Here is a 22,908-nt window from a genome sequence, read left to right as displayed (position 1 = left end):
AAAACGGGAGACGATGAATATGATAATTTCGAAGTATAAGATTAAAATTATGAAGTTAAGTTAATTTTGGATTGACGTCTGAGTCTTGAAGTCAGTCCGTCTATATGGATGAGTGTGGGTCTAGTATTCTCCCCTCTGATAATCAAGAAGTCTTATTTATATCATTAGTTTTGGGGGTGTAACAATTTAAGGTGCGGGTGATCTACACTTGTTCTGATTAGTCTACAGGTAATTGTCTATCAAACTTTCTCTTTTATAAGGGGTGTGGTGATGCTCTGTGCAAGTGACTGGGGCTGGAAGTGTGAGTCATACTTCTTAGAACCTTTTCTCCTTGAAGTTACTTGTAGCTGACGTCACTGCGGGTTGGACTTTTTTGGTCAGGGTTTGGGAGTTAAATGGTATTGGGGGTTGTGGAATTTTTAGATGACATTGGGGAGGTTGTAAACAAGGGAAGGTGAATGACTGAAAGGATAACAGGAAGTTAAATACATACTACATAACAGTATTACACCAGGGGCCCGTAAAACAAAGCTAAGCAGGGCAGGTCCAAGCTATTGTCCCCTCTGAAGCCAAAATTAAATCTTTGCTTAAATCTAACATATTGTATGTCATTTTAAAGCTTATACTTTGAAGTTTTTTGCCCTATATTTTTTTTCTTCTGAAAACTTAAAGTTAATGAATGCCAAGGTCACGATTCCAAGAAATCATTAATTAGCGTGACGTACGGGACATCACATTTTTTGATCTGCAGATAATGCAAATTATATATTTGAAAATATTTCTGTGGGTACTTGTAGTGCTAAGTTAACGCAAACATTTGAGAAAAAAATGATTTTGAAAATTAATCAATTAAGTTTATTATCTGGTGTCCAACAGGCAGTGTCCCGTACGTCACAATTTAGCATATTTTTTTTAGATTCTAATTAAGGAAAAGTTGAACAGTTTTCTTCACACTTTGGAGAGTTCTAATTTATATTACTGTACATCCAAAAATTAAAGTGAATTTACTGAATCAATTACATGTTTGATTATATCAGCTAATTAAGCTTTGTGACGTACGGGACAAATGTGTGACGTACGGGACACACCATACTTTAAACATAGGATTTCTATGTAATTCTAATTAGGGTCATTTTTCAATTAGGAGCAAAGATAAAGTAAATTGAGATAAATGATATTATTTCAGTGGTTGAATATTGGTAAAAGGCTGATAATAAAGTTATGATTTGTAATAAATAACAAGGGTGCATATATCAGCATACTTGTAAACATATGTTATTAATTAAATATATCATAATTATAAGGTCATAAAGTTTTTTGTGTTTTGTTAATTATTTACTATAATAGAAATATATACCAATCATAATAATCCATGTAAAACTTTACTTACTTTGGTTTACATCCAGTTAATTATAAGTTTTGATGAAATTTCACTTTCCCCATTCGTTTAACACATAGAATTATTTGCAAGACATCTTTCATAATATTTATAAGGTCGTAAAGTGTTTGCTATGTTTTGTTTCAGTGTATGCTATTAAAGAAATATATATCAATCATGATAATCCATGTAAAAGTTAACTTACTTTGGTTTACATCAAGTTAATTATAAATTTTGATGAAATTTCACTTTCCCCATTCGTTTTACACATGGAAAAATGTCCCGTACGTCACATGTCCCGTACGTCACAGCGCGGATGTTTATATTTTGAGCTATTAAATAATAACAACAATGAGTTCTATAATTTCATTCATGGCTAATGAAACTTGAAAAGGTACAAGATGAAACAATGATAATGAGAGATTTCCAGCTTATTCCAATTCACAGAGTTTTAATGACAAGCTTTTTTTCAAAAAAATCAGCTTTTGTCTGGTCCCGTACGTCACAGCGCATATTAATTGAAATATTACATCGTTAATAGAATTGTAGATCACTAATTTTTTACTGAATAAAGAGGGCACAACTGGCCTTCCAAAATCCATAAAAGATTCTCTGTTGTGCATTTATTTTTTATGTTACACAACTTTAAAGTCTCTAAATGTCCCGTACGTCACAAGTCAAATAGCTTGGACCTGTCCAGCAATGATTGTAGAAAATTTTTCTACGATTGATTGCATTGACTGCAATGTACAATCAATCGTTCAAATCGAGCGTACGATTGAATCGCTAACCTTTGTGTTACAGGACCCAGCTTTCCTTTGACTTTAGACAAAGTAAACATGGCTGCTGCATCAGTCTGGCAAAGTTTTTATATGCATGAATGCCTAGGTCATGTATATATGCATCTACTGCATGAAAAGCATCAAAGTCTTACAAAGTCCTTTTCAACAGCTCCTAAGGCACCTTGACTTACCCCAAGCCGTATTTTTCACGCCTGAATCAACGAAGCAGCTTTTGATCGCTCATCCTTGCCTTCATTACAGAAAAATCAATGAAGAATGTGATAGCCAATTAAAGGCTAAGGAATGATGCTCTTGGGGCACTGATATTTTCCTGTTTCATTCCCCATTGTTGTATGTGATGTCTGTGAGATGAATCAATGCTTCCATGACTCCTGCGTGAAAGACACAACCCTGACTGTTGATGAGCATTTACCGTATGCTATATTTCTTGTTTTACAGGATGAAGTTGCATGAGGATTGGGGATCGACGCCTGAAGCAATCCGTACCTGCCTGCGTGTCGCCGAGAGGCACGACGTACAGGTCATGATTCACACGGACACTCTGAATGAATCTTGCTGTGTTGAGGATACCATAGCTGCATTTCAGGTAGGTTCACACGGACATTCTGAACGAGTCTTGCACCGTGCAAGACACCATGGTTGCATTTCCGGTAGATTCACATGAATCGTAACAGTGCCGTGTATTGAGTTATTGTGAACAATACTGTAGAATCTTGACTCATGTCTTTAATAAACCTTGAATTAAATTGAATTGAATTGAGATAACTTGAGTGTCCATCATTTTTGGTGTGAATATTATTATTTTTTTTACATTTATTGCTTTTATTCATTATAAAAAAAATGTCAAAAGTGTATTAACACAAACCATGATCTTATAATTTTGCGGTACTTGGGCCATTCATAGAACACATGTAGTGTGTGTGATGAAATTAAGATTGTGTTACTGGTCACTTTATATTTCGCATTTTTAAAGCACTAAATAATTGTTTTTGGATGCTATTTTTTATGGGCTTCATTTATGTAAAATATCACGGACACATGTAAAAAGTGGGGCATGGCAGCTCAGATTAAAACAAAAATTCAAATCAGTGTTAGCCTATGCCTTAAGTAAATAAAAGGTTCGGTCTTCAAGGTAGGTAACCCTGTCAATACCACTCTCCCCACTTGCAGGGTCGGACCATACACACCTACCATTCGGAGGGTGCAGGAGGGGGCCACGCCCCCGATATCATGAAGGTAGTGGGCGTGTCCAACGTGCTGCCGTCATCCACCAATCCGACCCGTCCGTTCACGGTGAACACCATTGACGAGCATCTCGACATGCTGATGGTGTGCCACCATCTGGACAAGTAAGTTCAATTTACACTTTCCAGAGGAGTATTGCAGAAAACCTTTCCAGTGAGTTTTGTCGGTTTTCACAGGTGAATTTGTTCTGAGCCAATCAGATGCAAGGATTTCAGTAGCTTTTACCAAATAGTGAAAGTTTCTGGCGATTTGTTTCATGAAATGTTCCCGGGATATAGAAATACTGACTTTAATGAAAAAAAAATTTTAAAGAATTTTATGTCATTGTCCTGATATGATTGTACCATACACTGTATAAGCTGTTATTTTCGCAGGGGTTTTATTTTCGCGTATTTCGTGAATTGCCGATTGGCCGGGAAGTTAACAGCACACAAAATATTGACACATCAGTGGCAATATCCTCAAAAGCAAAGCTTTGCTATTGAAAACATCCTGCGAAGTGAAAAAAATTAAGATATGCACCTATTATGTACAAAAAATAAGGTTTAGAAAGTACAGTTAGTGATTCGAAAAGTTAGCTAGAATTTCACTTTTTTTTTCTTTCTCAAACAAAATCAGAGCCTAAACTATTTTCTAACATATTTTTATCAACATTTTATTCACTCACTGTAATATTACAATGTATTTTCCATGAAATAATTTGAATTTATTGTCATCTGATTGACTATACACACGTACTGGCAGCTATTTGCATACTCATTAATATTCATAAGTCACATGACCAGAGCTTTTGAGGTGAAGATTCTGTTCACAAAATTCAACATTTTTGCACTTTTACCAATTTTTTGAGAAATGAATCTAACAAAACACAAATTCCAACGATTGCTTAATCCTATGGATTACAGATCAAACTATGACAGGATGAATTTTCAGATCTAAAGGTAAAAAAAATGAAATTTACGCCACCTTTTTCTTTACTTAGTAATTGTTTTTACAGGGACATATTTATGTACAAAAGACACATTAGCATGTGGATATTGAGGAGCATAGATTTGCACATGATTTGCACTAGTTTTGCTTCTTTGAAATGCTGTGGTAGTGTTTTGTACATCTTCCGATTGCGAATTTAACAACCCGCGAAAATGTCGGGACCCCCTGCGATTCGCGAAAAATTCTGTGCGCAAAAATAACAGCTTGTACGGTATGCTGAAGTTGAAGAAATTCATTGGTTACCTCACGATGGGTACATTGTGAAAGAACCGATTAATTTATTCAACTTCATCCATCACCACGATGAACCTCTTCCACATCATATTCTATGCTGTGTCTACTTGTAGCTAACAATGGCTTTTTTGTGTGTAATGTGTATATGTAATGAATGAAAATGTTTAGAATGAAATAATGTATATTTAAGCAACTGAGATACCACACATGCTTTTTTTTTTGCTTTAATGATTCTTTATGCATTAATTATAATTACACAAAATGCCATGTATATTATGTCAATTATTATTTCAGCATGTATCCTTGATCAGGAGATTCTTTGTGAAAAATCAGTTCAATGACACAAAATGACTGCTGTAGTTTAAGTCCAATTTTAGTCAATCATGCTTCTCTTTTAGGAAATATGTTGTAAATTTCATGAATGTAATCATCACAAGTTGTCATTCTCCAGCAGTTACCATAGTCACAGTCAAACACAGTTGTCATACTATCAGTTGGACAACTCTGCTATTCAGGCAATCTCAACCATGGATAGATGCAAGATAAGTCGCCAAATGTTGGTTAAACCACCCCCACCCTACAGGTTGGTAGATGTTGCAGTGTTTGTATATCTCTTCTGTACTCCACATGTACAGGAACCTGAAGGAGGATGTTGCCTTTGCTGAATCTCGTATCCGAGCCGAAACCATCGCTGCTGAAGATATCCTCCACGATCTGGGAGCTATCAGTATGGTGTCCTCCGATTCTCAGGTAAATATATGAGCGGAGCGAGCATTGATTCTTCTCAAATTTTGGCTAGCCTTCCGCATCCACGAGCACGTTTAGTCAAATCACGAAGAGAAATTAGCAACTTGGATAAATGAATCACAACAAATGAAATAAATTATTGAATCTCGGGTATTTATTTTCTGTTTTTCTGTTTCATGGTAACCCCTGTAGGAAGTCGGCAGGACAGCGTTTTGCTGGTAAACGCCAAGCTGGTATATACATGTAACCAATTTTCCTAGGAAACATTTTACGTTAGGTTAATCAGTCATAATGGCTGACCTTATGGACGACAAATTTTGTGGTAATCATTTAATAATGACCATGATTGATACTACAAGGCATTCGCTATTCATTTGACTTTTAAAGGTATTGTTTAACTTTGTGAGCAGCCGATTTAAACAATTCTCAAACCAAGATGAAACATGTGTACCAGTGCATGTATTAGAACTAATAAACCCTGAAAACAACCATTATGAAGCTAAAACTACAAGGCAAACCCCGATTTTGTAAATAGGCGTCTTATACGTACACGCCTAAATAGTACACATAAGTGTATGGGATGAAATTCAGATGGTGTTTTCGGTCACTTTATATTTCAATTTTTGAAGCACTAAATGATTATTTTTCGAACGCGATTTTTTCTGGGCTTCATTTTTGTAACATATCACAGACACAGGTGACAAGTGTGACCTTCTAGCTCAGATTTTTTAAAAGTCAAACCAATGTTAAAGGGGAATCCAACCCATATAAAAACTTGTTTTTATAGGGAAAAGAAAAATCAGACAAGTTGATAGGTGAAACTTTGAACAATATTGGACAAACAACAAGAAAGTTATGAATTTTTTTAAGTTGTAAATATTGGTAATCACTATACTCATGGAGACTTCAAATTGGCCGCATATGGGATGTCATAGTGATGTAAGGCAAGGACTACTATTCCATGTACTCCAATTCATATTATGGCTAAAATGTCATTTTTCCCAAAAGTTTTATTTCAAATTACATTTTTCTCTCAAGAGGACATAAAACAATATACTACCCGAGTTATATTTAGATTACTGCCCCAGGGGAGTGGGTACTAAGGAGAAAACCACAAATCCCTGATAATAAAGTACATGGCCTATGGGAAAGTTGTCCTTGCCCCTTGTCATAATTTTTTTACCCAGTTGCCAATTTGAAATCTACATAGTATTAGTGATCTTAATTCTAAAGCAGCTTTAACTTTCTTATTGCTTGTCCGATTTCTTTCAAACTTTCACCATTCTGTTTAATTTATTTTTCTCCTTCCCAACACAACATTTTATGGCCAAGGCTGAATTCCCCTTTAACCAATCACTTTAATGGAATCTGAGGTACCAGGTCCCACTTGTCACCTGTGCCTGTGATATGCTATAAAAAATAAAGCCAAGAAAATATTGCTCTAAAATCACTCTAGAGTACTCCAACAAAGTGAAATATAAAGTGCCCGGAAACACCATCTTAATTTCATCCCAAAGTGCATACACTACAATGAGTTACATGAATATCTTCAAGAGATTTAGTAAGTAATGATTTTTTTTCAGTCACAGGTATCTTGAAAGCATCTTTGTAAATTTAATTTTCTTTCCTAACTGGATGTTTTTTCATCCATACGAACAATAGATAAGACCTTTGTAGTGTTAGTCAGTTGTCTTTTATTTGTAAATGTAGGCAATGGGTCGTGTTGGCGAGGTGATCACCCGGACTTGGCAGACAGCAGACAAAATGAAGATATTCAGAGGGAGACTTGGAGGTGAAACGGTAAGATAAATTATGATTTTTTCTTTATGTTTACATAATTTCCCTTTGAGACAGTTCTTTCATGAGTTATTGTTAGCTGTTATAAGAAGTTTTGTTGAGGATTCAACCAGTGTACGCTGGTTGTCATCAAGATAATTGCTGATTGGCTTAACTCTTAATGTGCCATTCACTGTAATCAGCGAGTGCCATTTTTTCAGAGAGTCTATATTCAACTGTTATATTTATACACAAAAAGGGAATCACTCCTGAGACAATAATGTTAAACCTCTTGACCATAAGCTGAACTGAACAATGGAATCACTCATGCATGCAATGCACTCCTCAAATAGCTGTATGACCATTGCACGAAAATGTGTTCGTGGCACTCCAGTGGATGCACAGATATGTGTTCATGGCACGTTAAGGGTAAAGTAACTATACTCTACTTTCCAGTAAATTTGATAAATTAACACCGACTTTCTCTTAGAGTGCAGTGTCTCTTCTTATACTCTTTTTCCTATTTTTTTTTTTTACCAGGGTGATAACGATAATTTGAGGGTCAAGCGTTACATTGCCAAGTACACCGTGAACCCAGCCATAGCCCATGGTATGGGACACCTCATTGGTTCTGTCCAGGTGAGAATATATGTCATGAACTCTTGTGCCTGCTTTGTTCGACGAGAGCAACATACAGCGGGCTGTGAACTTCGACTCGAGTCGCGTTCCATGTACAATACACACAAAGAGTGCACTACACATGTACGGAATAGTGGTGTGTGCATCGCATTCTTCATTGTACACGAAGGCCTTTTTCTTTACAAAATCTTATCAAAAGTAATTGTGAATTGAATTAGCATAATAGTCCTTGCAAAACTCCTGTTAAGGTTGCACCCCAAAATTAGTGTGGTACAGGTGGGAATATGCCTGTGGCGGGCAAAGAGTTGATGACTTGTAAGTCCTCGGTCAACAAACTGCCGTTATCAACTCTTTCTGTAGTGAGTGACTTTAATTTCTACAAAGTTGAATTCTCATACACGATAGTTACATCACATTTCATTCACAAGGTAACTTTTCATATAATAATAATAATAGCCAATTTCTATATAGCGCTTTTCCCAGAACGGCTCAAAGCGCTTTACAGCATATTATCACCCGTATCAGACATCTGAGCTGGTCATTTACAAAACCGTATTTCCCTGTATTTTATTATTATCAGGAAGGGATAGGTATATTGTTTGTATTTTCCTCGGTCTCAATGCGCGTATTGACTTTGCATGCAGAGACGACGCAAAATATACCTTTGTATTTTCCCTGGTCTCCCATCCGGGCCTTTGGGGATGCGAATGAAGTGATACGCTTCATAATGTTCCGCGCACCAACGATCTACGTCATAATAAAGACAACGCTGGATCTGGGTGCTTGCAAGTACCTCATAATGGTAAAGTGCAGAGCCTAGACACTGATATTATCATGACACAACAGAACTCTTAAAAGATATCACTGTTATTATGATTTTTGCTCTAGATATCTGATTTGGATGATAATAAAAATATTGACTGCCCTTCTTTCGGGGAACATCAACTATATTGCCCTTAAAAGACCCATATTGCCCTCGTCTAAAGACTCGGGCCAATATGATTCTTTGGCTGGCAATATATTTGATGTTCCCCTCAAGACCAGTCAATATTATATAATTATTACCCCGATCATTGGATTAATATCAATCCCGCACGAAAAGTGCACAATTTCCACTCCCTGGGAGCATTCCTCGCATTCATCGCAGCCTCATTATGGCGCTGGCAAATACAAACATACAATATTTACATGTATATGATGCAAAGCTTGTACTGCAGGTCAAGATAATGCAAAGGAGAGTACGAGTCTAACTTTAATATTACAACGTGTACTGAAGTACATGGGTTTATAAAATTTGGACAGATAGTTTTATGTTATTGAATAATGTAAAGAATCTGGGATTTTTTTTTTCATATAGGATTCAGGGGGCATCACATCTTGGGGGATACTATTGAAAAGGCCCTATCTCTTCTTTTGTTTAGTGGTTTGACAAGTGCATACTGTTGCTCTTCGATATTACTGCTACCATTCTTGCGATTAAGCTATCTCAGCATGCCTTTTTTAGGTTTTAGACTACCATTCCTGAAATGAGATACTTGGTTTTCAAACAATTGGTCATCATTCATTAATTTATGAGCTGTAGGTTACTCTTGACTTTGTGAGACAATCTACCAATGTGATGATATCGAAGATACTGACAATTTGCCAGTGTTGACAAGAATTTGCTGTTAAATAACGGTGGGTGTGGGATGCGTTTTTGGATAATGTTGGATACAATATGTCAATCTGAATATGGGGTTTTAGTGTAGCATTTTCTGCACAAATGGGACAAAATGAGGTGAAACTGACCAATACTTTCTCAGATATGCTTGAAAATTGTGGTAGGTCCTGCCAAACATTGTACTTCATCAGCCTATTCCGTCTTTCACTTTGCATAGGTTGGTAAAATGGCAGACCTGGTGCTTTGGAACCCGGCATTCTTTGGAGCTAAACCTGATCTCATCATCAAAGGGGGTCAAATTGCCTGGGCACAGATGGGTAAGTCCATTAGCGAATGATGTTGTAATGAGAATAAGGAGATGGAATATAAATGGGATTCGAATAGGAATATGAATAGGAATAGGAAGAAGAATAGAAATACTCAACCTTACCGCTGTTCCTTCTCTTGAGAGAGGTCGGATGTCATGGTTTCCCATCTGTCTCTGTCCAGTGCTGTCTTGCAGCATTCGTTCATCTTTCTGCCTGTCATCTCTTCAATATTTCCAAGCCAGCTTTTCCTTTTACGTCCCCTTCCTCTTTTGCCTTCAATTTTTCCCTCCATGATTTTCTTTGACAAAGATTCATGATTGTCTTCTAGTATGGCCATAATATGAGAGTTTGCGTTCTTTAATTGACATACTACTTCTTTCCGTGTGAGATCCATTAGTTTCAGGAATATGAATAGGAAAAGGAATAAGAATGTGAATCAGCATCATTAATCATCACCATCATCATCGTCGTCTTCTTCACTACCATCATCATCATCATCATCACCATCATCATCATCACCATCATCATTACCATCACCATCATCATCGTCGTCTTCTTCACTACCATCATCATCACCATCATCATCATCACTATCATCATCATCACCATCATCATCGTCATCATCATCGTCGTATTCTTCACTACCATCATTACCATCATCATCACTATCATCACCATCATCATTGTCGTCTTCTTCACTACCATCAGCATCATCGTCACCATCATCACCATCATCACTATCATCATCGTCATCATCATCACCATCATCATCATCACCATCATCATTACCATCATCATCACCATCATCATCACCACCATCATCATTGTCGTCTTCTTCACTACCATCATTATCATCATCAATATCGGCATCATCGTCACCACCATCATCACCATTATCATTACCATCATCATCACCGTCAACATCGTCATCATTACCATCATCATCACCATCACCATCATCACCATCATCATTGTCGTCTTCTTCACAACCATCATTATCATCATCAATATCGGCATCATCGTCACCACCATCATCGCCATCATTATCATCGCCATTATCATCATCACCATCATCATTACCATCATCATCACCATCATCATCATCACTATCATCACCATCATCATCACCACCATAATCATCGTCGTCGTCGTCTTCACTACCATCATTATCAACATCAATATCGGCATCACCGTCATCAACATCAATATCGGCATCATTATCATCACCACCATCAACACCACCATTATCATTGTGAAAGTTATTGTTATTATTGTTGTTATTATTATTTTCATATCATAGGATGTGCAGGTCATTGTAGCTTGTCAAGCTTTGTGTGTGCCTCAATGGCAACTGGCTGGAATACCCCCCCAGGGAGTGGAGGATGTGCATACATTGTGTGCGGGCATGACTGATTCAATCCGATGACTGGGGTTATGATAGACCTGTAAGCGGTTAGATTCATACAATGTGTGTCTAAAGCGCATTATAGATAACCAGATTATTATTTTCATTATTCAGGTATGCCTAATGCCTCGATTCCTACCCCTGAACCCGTGAAAACAAGGAAGATGTTTGGTGCCTATGGGAAGGCCATCGGCGAGACGTCGGTGATCTTTGTATCAAAGGCAGCGGGTGCGGAGATTCAACAGAAATACGGTCTCAGCAAGAAAGCTGTACCTGTCACGAGGTTGGTTATTCATATTATATATACAGGATGTTTCTTAAAGGGATGGTTTGGGCTGAAAATATTTATATCTCAATAAATAGAGCAAAATTCACTGAGCAAAATGCTGAAAATTTCATCAAAATCGGACAACAAATAACAAAGTAATTGAATTTTAAAGTTTATCAATATTTTGTGAAAACAGTCAAATGCACATCATTATGAATATTCATTAGGTGGGCTGATGATGTCATATCCCCACTTTCCCTTTTCTTATGTTATTACATGAAATCATAATTAATTCACTTTTTCATACATGTGTACATGTAATAACTGACGCACTTAATCAGTTGTCAATCCAATTGTTTTAGTTCTTGGTAGAAAATTTTTGAACAAACCTAATTTCATATAATAAACTACAAAAGAAAAAGTGGGGATATGACATCATCAGCCCACCTAATGAATATTCATGAAGACATGCCTAGAACTGTTTCACCGGAATAATGCAAATCTTTAAAATTCAATAACTCCATTATTTGTTATCCGACTTTTGATCAAATAATTTTCAGCATTTTGCTATGTGAATTTTACTCTATTTATTGAGATGTACATATTTCCAGCCTGGACCATCCCTTTAAAAAGGTAACCAAAATTCATAGGTCAGCAATATAGATAATGCGTGGTATAGTCTTGTGATGTCTATGCTACAGTACAAAGTACATGTAGCTCATCAGCTTTGATTTGATACTTCACTTGCATCACCATTGTCACAGATCACAGAGTAATGGTCCTTCCAAGGGGGAGGGTACAAATCTTACTTTTTCCAAGTTTTTGGTTTGTAAAGCACGAGCAGTCTTTCCTGTAAGTCTCATTGTTTGTTTGTTTTTCGTGAACACTAAGTTTAAAAAAAAATGCTATCCTGAGTGCAATTCAAGCCTGAACGAGACAAGCATCTCTTGTAACCCATGTAGGAAAGCCAATGATCTTTATTTTGTAGACCATGCAATATGGCACGATATTGCACAGCAAGTTTTGTACATAAGCCTATGGGGAATTCAACAAAATATGGCGCATCATGCAATGCGCTTTGATCTTACACAGGCAAATCATGAGGAGCAAATTACATGTTTTCGATGCTCTGCTAAAATACCCTATATAGATAATGATGCAGTATATCACATCAAAAGTAATGATTATAGAAATTCTTTTTTTTGGCAAATCTTATCGTCGAAATTTGCTGGAATTGATTGACACTCTAAATATCAGCTTCTGAAATCTGCAAAACCTACATGTACATGTACATGTTACTTTAGAGTGAAATAGGATTGATTTTGTTTACTGTTGTTGGGAGGGAATTCATATTTGAACACCATTCTTACTTTAATTTATCAATTTTTTACTTATTTCACTAATTTCTTCCAGCTGTCGCTCAGTCAAGAAAGAGGACATGATATTGAACGACTTCTTACCAGATATCAAAAGTAAGTATTACAGACTTCTTGCTAAAATAATAATATGGTAATATAATGCATTTATGAGGCATTGATCTAGTTGTTTATTCAATGTCGCAGTATATATTACCCCGGCTTTAGCTCCAGCTGCTAAAGGCGCTTTGTGCATTCACAGACCTGCCAACCAGTACGTTTTAGCCGTATTTAGTACGTTTTTGCAACCAAAATACGGCAGTACGTTTTTTCTTTAAAAAATACGTTTTTTGTATTTTAAAAAAAAAAATTAAAAAAAATTAATTTTTTTTTTTTTTTTTTTTTTTTTTTTTTACAAAATCGTAATTTATTGAGAAAAATCATCTCTATATGTCTCTATTTCATAAAACGTACACAAATATGGTTATTAGATCAATGTAATTTCAGGTAACTTGTTTTTTTTTCAATCATTTTGTAAAAACCAGGGTGAGATATACACAAGTTTCAATGGTTTTTTTTTTCATCTGCAAGAGCAGTGCGCATTTTAGCTTGCATGCAGCTTGAGCGCCGTGATGGGCGAGTGCGCCAAGCATTTTATTATGAAATACACTTTTTTTGGGGAAAATACAGTTTTTTGTATCACGGAATACAGTTTTTCATTCCCAGAGGTTGGCAGGTCTGCATTCACGGAAGTAATCCTGCCGAGTACCCATTCCCCTCACCTGGGTCAAGTGCAGCACAATGTGGGTAAATTTCTTGCTGAAGGAAAACATGCCATGGCTGTGATTTGAACCCACGTCCCTCTGATTGAAAGACGAGAGTCTTAACCACTACAGAATAGATCAAATTCTGTGAAAATCTCATTGCTCATTAGTTATGCTAATTTATGTGTCATTGTAAAATTAAAAGTTCATTCTAATTAACTAGATAATGCCCCTAAAATGCTTATTTTTGGTACACAGACTAGTTATAGGAATCTGATCAAATGTACTTTAAAAAAATTTCAACATCACATTTATTTACTTGTATTTCTTGTATTTCTTGAATTTCTTGAATTTCTTAAGTATTTCTTTGTTTTTTTCTTTTTTTTTAAATGGTTTTTTTAATGGAAATTTTTGGGGACTTTATTTTGACCATTAGCAACATGGAATTAATTGATTTTTAATCAGTAAAAAGATACATTTATGAATTTTTGGATTTGTACAAAAATTCACGTTTTTGATCAATTTTGGGTCTGCATGGCATACACTTATAAAATGTTCCGTAATTTAGAAACCGCGTACCCGGGGGTCGCAATTTTGGTCTCAAAAGTTGCGCGAGATTTGAAAGTAAAAAGTCGGAGAACGGCGCTGTTGACAAATTTTGCGCGGCAGATTTATCATGAAAAATGTCAAGGGGGAATCAGTCCCCCCCCCTTCTTTGGGTTAATAGACGCAAAGTGCCTTTAGGGCGGATTCCTGCTGAGACACAGTTGTCGAGGTACAGTACCTAAAACGGGACTTGTCTGATCAAACGTCCAACAAGTCTTTTCATGAAAATCCCCCTTGATGTCCACCTTTTGTTGCTATTTTACAGTTGATGCGGAGTCGTACAAGGTGACGGTTAAAGATGAAGGGAAGGATAAAGACGAACACTTGACCTGTCCTCCAGCCAAAAGGATCTCTCTCGCTCAGCGTTACTTCCTCTTCTGAGTTCCATGAGGTCCAGACGGGTTAAGATCACCCAATTTATGTATTTTTACACACATATATATATATAGGTATGGTGTCGAAAATCTGTCTATCTGACGGTCAATTGGATCGGGGTCGCCCTAGCCACTAACCCGTCTCTGTGGTCTAGTGGTTAAGGCACCGGCGTTCAAAGCTGGGGGCCCGGGTTCGATTCCCGGCGGAGACATTTTTTCGGCATCACCAATTTTTCCAAAAAGGGTAGATAGCTCTGGGGAACCTTGATTTAAGCTACGCCTACAATTGTTCTCTTCATCCATTTCTTTCACACAATATTTAAATATAAAAGAGTTGCCAAAGCTGTAGTACATGTATAACTTCACACATATATATATATATATATATATATAATGAGATGAGGCGAGGCCAACTCAACAGATGACGCAGGACACCATTATTTGCTTAAGCTTTCGTCTTTTAATTGAGACTTCGTCAGAAGCGTCTGAAAAACATAAGGAGATACAACATCCAAGCGATTGGTAGAAGTAAACTTATCATCACACTATATATATATATATATGTACACACATAATAATGAGGCTTCATTCATGATCTGATCTCTATTTCTTAAAAAGTTGCTATGGTAGCAGCTCTTTTTGGAATGTCAACTTTCAATGGAAGAGCCAATCAGGAAACAGAATTTTCACTGTTGTCATGGTATATGACATTCCAGCAAGACTTGCTATCGTATCAACTTTTTATGAAATGTGTCCTTTTTATGGAAATGAAATCCCTTCCATTTCTATTTTTTTGATATAATGAATATTGGCTTTACTATCTGAAATATATCATTGGCCAAATCCACCCTATATCAATATTACTTGAATAAAAAAAAAAAAATCAATCAATTAATCAGAATCATTTATTGAAAGATAATTTACAAAGTTTTCTTTTTATATTCTTCCTGAAAACGTGTAGCATGATTGGTTTGCATTAAAAAAAATGCATGTATTTTATAAGTACTATGGTGAACTGTGGTGGCTTACCATTCTTGAATATAAATTCATAATTGGCCATAAGGGTAATCAAATATTACTGAATATCCTGCCTGAGTTTCAAATCACATGACCAAGGTCAAAGGTCATTTAGGGTCAATGAACTTTGGCCAAGTTGGGGGTATTTGTTGAATTACCATAACTTTGAAAGTTTATGGATCTGATTAATAAGCAAGGTTTCCACTTTGGCGAGTTAACATCGCGAGTTATGGCGAGTTATAGCGAGTTGCCAAAATGAGGCACTCGCGATAACTCGCATAAAGCTCACCATGAAACTCGGGATAACTCGGCATGGCTCGGCGGAGCTCGTTCAAGCTCGGGACAACTCTCCTTGAAGTCGTGAGCAGTTTCAAAATTTTTGAACATGTTCAAAAATTTTGCTAACTCGCTGTAACTCGTGCTGAACTCACCTAAACTCGTTATATACTCTCAGTACTCGCAATAACTCGTAAGAAGCTCGAGATAAACTCGCAATAACTCGTAATAACTCGCCACATCTGAGTATACGCGAGTGCGTTCCGAGTTTTCAAGAGCGAGATACGAGCATTGCGATCGTTTTACGAGTCAAGTGGAGGTGCCCACGAGATTAGCGTGACTTTAGATCGAGCACCCCGAGTTACAGCGAGTTTCGTATGAGTTTATTCCGAGTGCGTTGCAAGTGCTCAGAGGCATGCCAGCTGAATGATAAATGTCCAGCGATCTATATTTTCCCCACATATAAACCCCTCAAAACAAGTTTGGAAATCTGAGTTTGGCCATTAATTTCTCCCAATTCTAAAATTTACACATTGCATTGTGACATCATTTAAAAGGTCATTCAATTTTCTTTAAAATGCTACAATGCTTGTTATGATCATGCCATCACGAAAGAGCAGGATTCAAAAGTGCTGGATGAAGTCTGAATTGAAAAGCTGCAAAACGAGCAAAAAAGTTTGGAAATCTGAGTTTGGCCATTAATTTCTCCCGACTCCAAATTTTACACAATGCATATTTGATATCTTTCAAGAGATCATTTGATTCTCTTTAAAATGATCACATGCTTGTTATGATCATGCCATCAAAAAAGAGCAAAATTGAAAAGTGTTGGATGAAGTCTGAAGTGAAAAGCTGCAAAACGAGCAGAAATAATCATGAAGGGTATACAGAACATGATTGTTTTGTCTGAGTCAATAAAGATGAAAATCCATTCAAATCAAACCCCTGCTTTTTCATTTTATAATGTTTTGTTGTGGTTTATGTTTGTTTGTTGTGTGTTTGCTTGTGGAGAGGTCTGTATGATTCCATTTGAATGTTGATGTTAAGGTGCATGAAAACAATTGCTGAGAATCTCACTCATCATCATGGAAGAAACAAAAACAGTGACTTTCAATATTGTGTCATTTTGCAACTTTTGAATTTTGATCTTGCCCCACATTTCAAGGCACTGCACCTCCATGTGAGCCAAAATCATATCATGGAAAGTATCATTTTAAAGAAAATAAAATGATCTATTCATTGATATTAATTTAACATTGATGTTTACTAAAACCGAGGCGGGATTATCGATCAAACTCAAAAGAAACCGCTTAAAAAACTCTTTCATCACCACGGAAAAAGGAACAGTGACTTTCAATATTGTGTCACTTTGCAACTTAATTGTGAATTTTGACCTTGCCCCACATTTCACGGCACTGCACCTCCATGTGAACCATAATCATATCATATAGGGTATCATTTTAAAGAAAGTTAAATGATCTATTGATATTTACTAAAACCGAGGAGGGAGTTTTGATTAAAGTCGGATTTCCTAACTTTTTTTGAGGAGTTTATTTTAAAATGAGAGCACATTTTAACTGACCCACGCAATGTACACATACTTTTAAAAAGGCTGTTGCCACTGCATTATTACAACTTTCAAGAAATAAGGTGAGAAATATGCCTCGATCCAAAAGATCCAAGAGTTGTGGCCATTCAGGTAGGGAAACAGCGAAAGAAGATGACATTCAAACAAGGGTAGAAGAAGTGCAGGAAGAGACAATTGAAACGGAAGAGGAGGTCAATGACGAGCAGAGCCAAGGTAAAAGAACAAGACATCAAACTAGACAAGGTCCAAGTGGAGCGCCTCTGGCAGTCTAACCTGCATCACGCTATCCAATATAGTAGCAGTGCTGACTTTGAAAACTACTATAAAATAATTATTCACAAAAACACCATTCATACAATGATACAATACTACGTTCATTGACAATAAATTACATTTGACCTTGATCATGTGACCTAAGACTTGTCAGTGATACTTGATTACCCCTATATCCACATTTTATAAACTGTATCTAAACTTTGAAAGTTATGACAGCAATAAAGTATTAATCTCCAAAATGGCCAAAGTTCAATAACCTTGAATGACCTTTGACTTTGGTCATGTGACCTGAAACTGGCATGAGATTTTCGGTGTTACTTGACTACTCTAATATCAAAGTTGATGAATCCTATCCATAAGCTTTCAAAGTTATGATGGTAATTCAACAAAACCCCCAACATGGCCAAAGTTCATTGACCTTAAATGACCTTTTACCTTCGTCATGTGACCTGAAACTCGCACAGGATGTTCAGTAATATTTGATTACTCTTATATCTAAGTTTCATGAATCAGATCTATAAACTTTCAAAGTTATGATGGTAATTCAACAGATCACCCGAACATCACTAAAGTTCATTGACCTTTGACATTGGACATGTGACCTGAAAATCGCACAGGATGTTTAGTGATACCTGATTACTATTATGTTCAAGTTTTATGAATCAGATTCATAAACTTTCAAAGTTATAATGTTAATTTAACAAATACCCCAATCGGCCAAAGTCCATTGACCCTAATTGACCTTTGACCTTAGTCATGTGACTTGAAACTCAAGCAGGATGTTTATATACTTTAATAACCTTATGTCCACGTTTCATGAACTAGGTTCATATATTTTCTAAGTTATGATGACATTTCAAAAACTTAACCGTAGGTTAAGATTTTGATGTTGATTCCCTAAACATGGTCTAAGTTCATTGACCATAAATGACCTCTGACCTTAGTCTTGTGACCTGAAACTCAAGAAAGATGTTTATAATGCTTGATAAACCTTATGGTCAAGTTTCATGAACTAGGTCCATATACTTTCTAAGTTATGATGCCATTTAAAAAACTTAACCTTCGGTTAAGATTTGGTGTTGACGCCGCCGCCGGCATCCATCTTTGAGTGCCAAAAATGTGCATATCCCGCCCCTTGGTCGTATGAAACTCTTATCACTCGTAACAAAATCTTTATAACTCGTTCATAGCTCGCTTTAAGTCGTATAAAGGTCACCGCAACTCGTACTAAGCTCGGCCTGACTCGTTTCGCGCTCGGTTCACTCGTACAGCGAGCGTAGTGAACTCGATGTTAAGTCTTTTGTCACTGAAGCAAATTCCAGGAAAAAAATGTAAATTTCGCGCGAGCTAAGGCGAGTTAGAGCTCGCGCAGCTCGCGTATGACTCGCAACTCCAACTCGCCAAAGTGGAAACCTTGCTTAAGAGTAATCAAATATCACTGAACATCCTGTGCGAGTTTCAGGTCAAAGGTCATTAAAGTCAATGAACTTTGGCCATGTTGGAGGTAATTTTTAAATTGCTGTCATAACTGTGGACATAGGGGTAATCAAGTACATTGTATCACTGACAAGTCTTAGGTCACATGATCAAGGTCAAATGTCATTTAGGGTCAATGAACATACGTCGTATTGTATCATTATATGAATGGTGTTTTTTGTGAATAATTTTATAGTAGTTTTCAAAGTCAGCACGGCTGCTACATTGAGGTGAGCTGGCAGAGGAGCTCCACTTGTTTATATTTAATCTTTGATTATGTTTTGCCAATTTTATTATTATACCAGTTGATTGCCAAATTGAAATTACTTTGAATGTGCCAATAAGATGAAATAAAGTACATGTATTATGATCGAAAATGGACATCTCATTATTTTTAAGTAATAAAGCATGTACCATACATATTTTGACAATGTGTACTCAACGAAGTGATTAGTTATCAGCTAATGTGCGGGGAGCCCTTGAGGGTCGAGAGAGCTGCAGTATGTATTTGCTGGCTGGTAGACTGGCAAAGGAAAGTTATATGTAGGATTTACACGCATGTTGGTCAGGCATGCGTTGCGCGTGCTTGAGCTATAAATGATTGCCCTTTACGCGAGCTGCACATTGATTTTGGAGAGTTTGAAAGTTTATTAAACTCGAGACCCTCTTGGGGTATCAGTATTCAATGAAATGAATCCAAACTACATACATGAGACACAAGTTAAAATAGTAATACATGTAATGATATGTAATGAGAATAGTGATGAATTATGACGATGATGATAATTATGGTAAGGATGATGATGGTGATGATGATGATGATGGTGATGATGATGATGATAGTGGTGATGATGGTGAGGATGATAGGGATGAATCATGATGATGACAGTGGTGGTTGTGATTATTGTATCCCCCGAAAAGAGTTCGGAGGATACTATGGATTTGGCCTCGTCGCGCCGCCGCCGCAGAGATTTTCTTATGAACGCTCTATCAGCTGCATTTTTTTATCCGATCATCTTCAAACTTGGCATGAAGGTAGAGTATGGTATAGCAAAGCCGCCTATCGATTTTGGTGTGGGCGGAGACAGGTCATGTTCATGTCAACGTTAAAGTTTCCATGCAAGACTTTCTTATGACACCTAACTCCGCAACCGTAAGTCGCTTTTCATCAAAACCTGGATGGTAGATGTACTTTAGCGACCTGCATGTTATGCTGCAGTCGGAGGTCACATGGTAAGGTCAAAGGTCATTTTAAGGTCAACGTTAAAGTTTACTTGCAAGGCTCTTATGACAAGTGTTATTCCATCCCAGTCATTTCACAATGAAGTTTCGATACAATTCTGTTGCGTGCCCTCGCAAATCACATTATTTCTTGTTATTTTCATAAGTGGGCGAGACACAAAATCGCTTTTGCCTTGTTGTGGAAATAGCAGAGATATCCTTGTGAGCACTCTACCAGCTGCATTTCTTCTCCGATCATCTTCAAATGTGGCATGAAGGTCCATTATGGGAAAGTAAAGCCGCCTATCGATTTTGGTGTGGGCGGAGACAGGTCATGTTCATGTCAACGTTAAAGTTTCCATGCAAGACTTTCTTATGACACCTAACTCCGCAACCGTAAGTCGCTTTTCATCAAAACCTGGATGGTAGATGTACTTTAGCGACCTGCATGTTATGCTGCAGTCGGAGGTCACATGGTAAGGTCAAAGGTCATTTTAAGGTCAACGTTAAAGTTTACTTGCAAGGCTCTTATGACAAGTGTTATTCCATCCCAGTCATTTCACAATGAAGTTTCGATACAATTCTGTTGCGTGCCCTCGCAAATCACATTATTTCTTGTTATTTTCATAAGTGGGCGAGACACAAAATCGCTTTTGCCTTGTTGTGGAAATAGCAGAGATATCCTTGTGAGCACTCTACCAGCTGCATTTCTTCTCCGATCATCTTCAAATGTGGCATGAAGGTCCATTATGGGAAAGTAAAGCCGCCTATTGATTTTGGTGTGGGCGGATACATTGTTGCCATGGTAACAAGAGTTTTTGTGGAAATATAGGAGATTTCCTTGTGAGTGCTCTACTAGCTGCATTTCTTCTCCAATTATCTTCAAATTTGTCACGAAGGTCCGCCTAATGATTTTGGAGTGGGTGGAGACATGGCTGCCATGGTAACCATATTTTTGGTAAAAACCTGTAACATCTGCTTTTTTCCAGTTTGTCATAACAGTTGGCACACAGAAGCAATATTAGAAGGTGAAGCGAAGATGCCTATCATTTTTGGTGGGGGGTCTTAGGGTTAGGCTTACAAAATATATCCAGATTATTCTATAATTTTATTCCCCAACAGGTGCATACTGGACAATACTTAAGGTTCTGCAGAGTCATGCTGCTACGTCATATTATTGTCATCAAATTTGGTACCCACAGGCAAGGACCTGGGAAGCGGGGGTGCTGGTGGTGCTGAAGCACCCCCAGAAATTTTCCTGGGGGTGCTGCGTGTATTATTTTCCATAGGCAGCACCCCCACGAAATCAGGTTCCCTTTGTATTTTTTTATATATGTTATAATGTACATAATTATCACATCCGACAATCGCAAATCATTTATAGTCTTTCACATATTCCAATAATATAACGCGACTCAATCAAGCTCCGGCACTCCGATACAGACGTGGTCGCTCGCGATACGTGATAACCATAGTTTACACACTACTCGATAGCAGGGAGGGACATGGGTGTGGTTGGATTTGAAACTTCCAGGTTTTATGTCTAATCAAGACAGTGTGCGCAAGCCTGAATTACAAGTCAGATAGAAATCAAATTTCACAGTCTTTTTCGCCCTGCCCCATGGCCCTGGGATGCGGGAGTGCTGGGGGTGAAGCACGTATTCCCAAAATTTGGGGGTGCTGCATGTGTTATTTTCCATAGGCAGCACCTCCTGAAAATCTAGTGGTAAGTTGATAAATGACAGAAATGTAATGAAAATGAACGTTTTGTAGACCCCCCCCCCCCCCCAATTCAGAATTTTCCGACGCAGTACTTAAAATAGTGTTTAAATCCACCCTTTTTCAGATCGGAATATCAAATATTTTCTGCTCGCGCTTCGCGCTCGCATTATTGATTTTTATAATAGAAAATGTATTTACAATGCCCAGATACTAGGTCTAACTCTAAACACGCGCATGTTTATTCAGATACGCGGCTTGTTTTGGGGCTACTCCGGGCTAAAAATATTTATATCAAATACAATTGTATCAAAATCTGATCACAAATAATTAAGTTATTTAATTCTAAAGTTTAGCAATATTTTATGAAAATGGTGATATGCATGTCGTCATGAATATCTAATAGGTGGGTTGACCTGTGCGGAAATCTGTCCCCAAAGGTAGAGGGACCAGGGCCTGGAAAATCTGACAAGCAAAAAAAAAAGTTGCAGCAAAGAATATCTAATAGACTAAATCAGTTGTCAATTCAACTGTTTTGGGGTCTTGAAGGGAAAATATTAAGTAAACCTAATTTTATATAATAAGAAACAAAAGAACAAGTGGGGATATGACATCAGTTTGCTCATTGAATATTAATGAAGACATGCTTAAAACTGTTTCACCGGAATAATGCTAATCTTTAAAATGCAATAACTTTGATATTCCTTGTCGGATTTTGATCAAACTTTCTTCTTATGTTCGTCTGATTTCTCTTTATCTGTTCAAACCATATTACATTCAGTG

General features: G+C 37.1%; 1 protein-coding gene across 1 annotated transcript in view; it reads left to right on the top strand.

The window, feature by feature from the left end:
• Window positions 1–16,787, top strand: part of LOC129276945 (urease subunit alpha-like) — a 34,909-nt gene extending 18,122 nt beyond the window's left edge. Inside the window, exons 14-22 of the mRNA XM_064109359.1 lie at window positions 2,620–2,767; window positions 3,352–3,530; window positions 5,286–5,400; window positions 7,108–7,197; window positions 7,714–7,812; window positions 9,690–9,789; window positions 11,300–11,468; window positions 12,867–12,925; window positions 14,444–16,787. Coding sequence (XP_063965429.1) covers window positions 2,620–2,767; window positions 3,352–3,530; window positions 5,286–5,400; window positions 7,108–7,197; window positions 7,714–7,812; window positions 9,690–9,789; window positions 11,300–11,468; window positions 12,867–12,925; window positions 14,444–14,559 — 1,075 coding nt within the window. The 3' untranslated portion in view covers window positions 14,560–16,787. The remainder of the gene's footprint in view (window positions 1–2,619; window positions 2,768–3,351; window positions 3,531–5,285; window positions 5,401–7,107; window positions 7,198–7,713; window positions 7,813–9,689; window positions 9,790–11,299; window positions 11,469–12,866; window positions 12,926–14,443) is intronic.
• Window positions 16,788–22,908: the final 6,121 nt, after the last annotated feature.

This window comes from Lytechinus pictus, chromosome 14, assembly GCF_037042905.1.
Source record: "Lytechinus pictus isolate F3 Inbred chromosome 14, Lp3.0, whole genome shotgun sequence".
Taxonomy (NCBI): domain Eukaryota; kingdom Metazoa; phylum Echinodermata; class Echinoidea; order Temnopleuroida; family Toxopneustidae; genus Lytechinus; species Lytechinus pictus.
This window is presented reverse-complemented; position numbering and strand designations above follow the sequence as displayed.